The sequence below is a fragment of the Echinops telfairi genome, unplaced genomic scaffold (genome assembly GCF_000313985.2).
Source record: "Echinops telfairi isolate 266 unplaced genomic scaffold, ASM31398v2 ScPeMD7_70;HRSCAF=299, whole genome shotgun sequence".
NCBI classification, from domain to species: Eukaryota; Metazoa; Chordata; class Mammalia; order Afrosoricida; family Tenrecidae; genus Echinops; species Echinops telfairi.
In genome coordinates this window covers 32,299,812-32,305,811 of record NW_022103968.1, presented here as the reverse complement: position 1 = coordinate 32,305,811, position 6,000 = coordinate 32,299,812, and the positions used below count along the sequence as shown (strand labels likewise).

At 51.2% G+C, this 6,000-nt stretch overlaps 1 protein-coding gene across 1 annotated transcript in view; it reads right to left on the bottom strand.

Annotated features, from left to right (window-relative positions):
• Positions 1-6,000, bottom strand: part of TLL2 (tolloid like 2) — a 169,162-nt gene that overhangs the window by 85,373 nt on the left and 77,789 nt on the right. The window contains exon 5 of the mRNA XM_013004185.2: positions 2,423-2,500. Within this exon, the coding sequence (XP_012859639.1) occupies positions 2,423-2,500 (78 nt within the window). The remainder of the gene's footprint in view (positions 1-2,422; positions 2,501-6,000) is intronic.

The following is a 6,000-nucleotide window of genomic DNA, read 5'->3' as shown; positions in this document are numbered from 1 at the left end:
GGCAGTGAATATGTTTCTTTAAAAGCCCAGGCTCTCCTGTTGCAGTCTGAGGACTGCACACCCACCACCGACCCAGGGGCAGGGTCCTCATGGCAGCAGCAGCCTTCCTCCTTCCTGTCGTCTAATTGTATGGCCGTGCAGCTGTTGAACAGCTGTGGATTCCCAGCCCAGGGCTGGAAGACGCACTTCTCTCTGCTGGATCATATAATTCTCGGGGTGGGAGGAAGGAGAAATGAGGGAACAGCGGCAGGCCTCGAGGATGTACCTCTTAAGTTCTAGGCACCTGGCTGTGTGCTTTATGTAAATATTATTTCTAACTCTCACCCAACCTCATAAAAGGAGATGGGACAAATGATCCAAAGGTCAGGGGTGCTAAGTGGCCGAGCTGTGTACTTACACCTGCACTTGTGGCTTACTGTCCAGGATTTAGGTAGAACCCACACTGACGAAGACTTGCGCTACATGCACGTGTCCAACTCAAACCCAGTGCCTTCAGGTCAGTTGGCGGTGTCCTTTTATGCCCATCCAATTGGGACACAAGAAGAACCCTGACAATGTCCACTGCCGGCAAGCAGGTCAGATGACATAATCTCCAAACCAGGCCATTAGCGTGTCCTCTCCCCACTGGAGGCTGGTGGTATCTAAAGGGTGCTTCAAAAAGCTCGTGAAAAATAATGCAATCCAGAGATGATGCCATTCTTCCATGACCTGTTAGAAGCCTCCTCGTATTTCTCCCTCCTTGAACCGGGGGCCGGGGGATGGGGGGCGTAGAATAGGGCAGAAGTGCCCCTGTAGGAACTCTGGGTCCAGGGCTCCAGTGGCCTGGCCACTTCTGTTTCCTGTCTCTGGGCAGCCTGCCGGACGAGTCCAGTGAGGATCTGGGAAAGGGGCACACCCCAAAGCTCCAGGGAAATGGGAATTGTTACACCTATGACATGTTGTCTAGAAATCTCTATTAAAAACACATGGAGGGCGTAAGGACAGATGTTCTAGAACATTTGCTGCAGGCCACCTCACAGTGTGGCAAAACTTGAACTGAAACGAGTGAGGGAACGAGGGGCACAAAGGTAAATCAGGAATGGTTTGCAACGTGGAGAAAGAATGGACCGAAGCCAAGCGCCCCGAGGCAGTGATGAGTGAGAAAAGCAAGGTGCGTCTCGAGACGGGCATTAAACCTGATCCCAGCTTAGCGGGTTCTGCTGCTTATGTTTCTACTAAAAAAACAATGAAATGTTGATGAAGACATATGGTCCCGCCTTGGAAAAAACCAACGACAAATCAACAATGACACAAGTCCATATCTGTAGCCATGTGTATATGCATATTTGGATTCTTGGTGCGTGTGAATAGCAGAGTATAGAAATATATATATATATATATGCAGAGGCAAACACTAAGTTGTTCGCATCCATTACCTGGAAAGGGGTCGGTCGATACATTAGGAAAAGAAGTGAAGGGGTAGGCCAGGTAAACAGGAAAGACACCTTTAAAAGAAATCACAGCGTGATAGAACCCACATGGATGAGTACTTGTGCATGGGCCGACTCACACACGGTGCCTCCGAGTCAATCCCAACGCCGGGCGACCCCCTCGGACAGAGGAGACCTGCTCCACAGGGTTTCCCCCAAGTGCTCCCAGGAGCAATCAGCTTCATCATTCTCCTGAGGAACCGCCGGTGGGGTTGAGGGTAAGTGGTCCTGTACTTAACCCACCGTGCCACCAGAGCCCCTGTGTCTGTGCGTGGAAACCCTAAAAATCACATGAAAGCAAAAAAATGTCCAAGAGACCCCATCGTGGCTTCCATGGCCAGGCCACAGAGAATCGCTACAACCTCAGCATCTCTTCCTTTTGCCTCGCAGGCAGTTTGATGTCATAGAAATGCCCCCGTGACCACGAGCCCTAACTTAGCCTGCTTGAAATTCTGTCTTCCCCAGGAGAAGCTTCCCCACAGCGAGACGCTTCACCGCACGCTCCAGGCTGCAAAGTGGGAGAAACCGCAGCCATGCAGCTATCTGCCGGTGTACCTGCAGCCCCCCGGAGCTCTTAGTCACCCTGCCCTCAGAGCGCCCACTCCAGGTTTCCTTCTTGCCCCTGCCCCCCTTGCTCACTCATTCTGGCATGTACCTAAATCCCCCAAAGCCTCCTGTCACCCCTCTTCCCGTTGGCTTCAATTGATCAGCCAAACTTAACAGAGCAAAGGCAAGGTGAGAGAGCAGCGTTTAACCAAAGGCCTTGCCGTCTGTGACCTACCAAAGTCGGCCTTCCTTGCTCCGCCGGGCAGCCAGCCAGCCCCACTCCACAAAAGGCAACACACCCCCATGCCCACAGGCTTCGGAGCGTGGAGTCCCGTCCCCGCCAGTAGGAGAGAGGGTAAAAGACACAATAAAAGGTCCCCAAAGGTCTGGGTGGGGCCTCACATTACCCTTTCTGGCTTCGTCACTGCTGGCGTCCGGGGCAGGAATGTTCGGCCAGCTCTCAGATGGCTGATCAGGAAGCCCACCTAGAGAAGGAGAGAAGCAAAGGGCATGAGGGCACGTCGGCCTTCTGTGCCCCACGGCCAAGCAGTGAGGGCATTGTTCTGGGCAGATCAGAGCCCCCAAGTGGGCGGGTCCAGGTTTGTCCAGCAGAGATGCGCTGCATGCTTCTGGCAGGTTCTGTTTCGTACTCAAGAGCAGGGCTCGGCAAACTGAGGCTCTAGAGCCACAGTCAACAATTCGGTTACGTACATGTGGCTCTGAAATAAAATGGAAAAGAACTTTAAAGGGTATTATTCGGAGAGCGGTGATTTCATTTGTTTGTAAACATATATAGTTCTAGCTCGCGGGTATTTTTTAATTGCTTTGAGGGATAGGATTGGGTCTTCTAGCTCAAAAGTTCACCAGCCCTTGCCCCTCGAGCCTCAACACCAGCTGGCGTGGCACAGAGTCCATTCCAGCCCTCACATTGGGGGTGAGTTAATGAAATGTTTGTCCAAATATAGCCGGCTAATGTTTAAGTTGATAATTTTGTGTGATCCAAGAATGGTGGTATAGACAGGCACATGGCCTTTGACAGTAAACATTTCCCTACCCTTGCACTAGGGCAGGGGTCCTCAAACTTTTTAAACAGGGGGCCAGTTCACTGTCCCTCAGACCCATTGGAGGGCCGGACTATAGTTTAAAGAAAAACTATGAACAAATTCCTATGCACACTGCACATATCTTATTTTGAAGTTAAAAAAAAAGGGGGGGGAGTCAAAAAACACCTGGCGAGCCGGATAAATGTCCTCGGAGGGCCACATGTGGCCCGCAGGCCGTAGTTTGAGGACCCCTGCACTAGAGCATAAAGAATCTGTTTCCTTACCACCCCTCATGGAATTAACAAAAGAATGCAAACATTCCTTTACTGGATCTGTGCTGGGTCCTGCTGAAACAAATTTACAAACTTAACAGTGAGCCCCAGGGTCGGTGCCCTCCCCTCTACCTCCGTAAGAAAGACCAATGTGAGGCTGTTGCTATAGCTTTGTGGAGCAGTCTGGCTTCCTCTTGGGGACCAGTGTCCTTTGAAGAAGTATTGTTTGCTGTATAAATTGTTGCTCGTTGACCTCAAGTCAACCCCCAACTCTTGGCGACCGCATGCTGACTGATCCTGCTCTATCCCTATGATCGGTTATGACCCATAGGATTTTCATTGGCTAATGTTCAAAAGTAGACTGCCGGAACTTTCTTTCTAGTCTTTGTTACTCTGGAAACTGCCGAAATCTGTTTAGCATCTGAGGCTGTTACATAATCTCCTGTCAACTTGTGAAGGGATGGAGTTTAGCCTGTCAATCAGGTCGCAGCTTGATGACCTCATTTGGCGGCGCGAAGGAGATAAATAGCTCACTGAAGGCCAGACACACTCTCTCTCTGCTTTGTCTTCCTGCTGATAAGCCGCATGGAGCTATGCTGATTGCAGCCAGAGCCTTGGAGCTGGAGGAGCCCCATGGAGACCCACACTAGCACTGAAATGCTTCCACACCATTGGATCCACAAGACTTTCTACCCACTGGCCTGTGATCTTCCTGCATTCAGCATCATTGCATGACTGTGTAAGTCTAAAGAGGAATTTATGGACTAATATCAACATATGGGGTAATATTATACATATGGATTTGATCTGGACTGTTTTCGTGATGTACAATTGCTCTTTGATATGAAGTTCTCTCTTACACACATTGGAGTTTTGCTAGATTTGTTCCTCCAGTTACCCAGGCGAACACAGCATCATAGCAGCAAGCAAGTCTCCATTGAAAAGAAAGGTGGTTGTTGGCTACGGATGAGGTGCAGCAGATGGTGAAAAGGCTCCTACTGAACCACCCCCGCCCTGCTTACTACATGGAAGACTCTTCCTCACTCAGGGACAATGAGGCCTGCCTTCCTCTGACTCGCTCGCTCGTTCACTCAGCCACTGTCATCAACTCGATCCCGACGCATAACAACAGGGCAAAACTGCCTCTGTGGGTGTCTAAGACTGTCATTCTTCCTGGGAGTAGAAAGCCCCATCTTTCTTCTACAGAGCGGTTGGTGGTTTCAAACTGCTAACTTTGCAGTTAGGAGGCCAACCATAACCCTCTATACCACCAGGACTCCTGTACCTCTGCCAGGAGCCATCATCTTTAAGCAAGCACACGTTTGTCTACATCAGGAAGACGGTCAATCCCATCTATCTATTAAAGCTGCAAAGTCCCTGGGAAAGGAGCTCTGGTGGCCAAATGGCTAAGTCCGCAGTGACAAGCCCAAAGATCGGTGTTTCAAACCCACCCAGCAGCTCCTCGGGAGATCCGCTCTTATAAAGACTGAGCGGTTTGGGAACCGATTACAAGGAACTATTATGTGACCTCCTCCCTGGGGGACGGACAACAGAAAAGTGGGTGAAGGGAGACGTCGGACAGGGCAAGATATGACAAAATACCAATTTATAAACTATCAAGGGCTCATGAGGGAGGGGGGAGCAGGGAGGGAGGGGAAAAATGAGGACCTAATGTCGGGGGTTTACGTGGAGAGAAAATGTTTTGAGAATGATGTACAAATGCGCTTGACACAATTGATGTGTGTATGGATTGGGATAAGAGTTGTATGAGCCCCTAATAAAATGTTTAAAAAAGAAAAAAGACTGAGCGGTTCTACCCTGCCACACGGGGTCGCTCTGCGTCTGGGATGATGAGAGGGCACCCAACCACAACAACCTGTGCCTAGAGCAGTCTGGGCACTAAGAGCCAGTCGAGCCAGAAAGAAGCTCTTGTCCTCAAGGTATGCAAATTCTCAACAAGGAGCTGGACAACCCCCCCCCCACCTCACCACCACCCACCCCACCCCACCCCCCCGACCCAAACAGTGGGTGGGGGAATAGGGGTGGAGCACAGCTTGGAGGCTGCTGAAGCCGACTGACTCGCTGAGGTGTGTGGTATCTCGGTTGGGACTGGAACGAGGAGACGGATTCAGCCATGGGGAGACTAGGGGTGAGCATCTGGAAGAAGGAAGAGCAGGCGCCAACCTGGATGGCGAATGAGCTCCCCGGTTGGGGGCGAACAGCGGGGACAAGTCCCGATAGAATGGCCAGGCTCCATTCTGAGAGGATCCTTCAGGAGGTGGCAGGGACGGATTGGGATTGATGTTTTGCCAACCTCTGCCCGGGTGTAGGTGAGCAAAGTGGAGTCCGAGCCATCGGTTAGAAAGCTCGTGACCTGGCAGATGTTGAAACGAAGGCGGCCTGGGCTACACCGTGCAGTGCAGTCGAGATGGGGAAACACAGTGCACTTAGAATACAGCTAGAAGGAGAGTTGGGAGGGGAGGAGCCAACCAGGTTACACGTTGGGCTGTGAACCACAAAGTCAGCAGTTCGAAACCCCCAGCTGCTTCTCAGGAGAAAGATAAGGCTTTCAAGGACGGTGAAGCATTAGTCTCGGAAACCCCACAGGGGCAGTTCTACTCTGTCCTCTTGGGGGATCGTGTGAGTCCCAAGTGACAGCGGGTGAGAGCT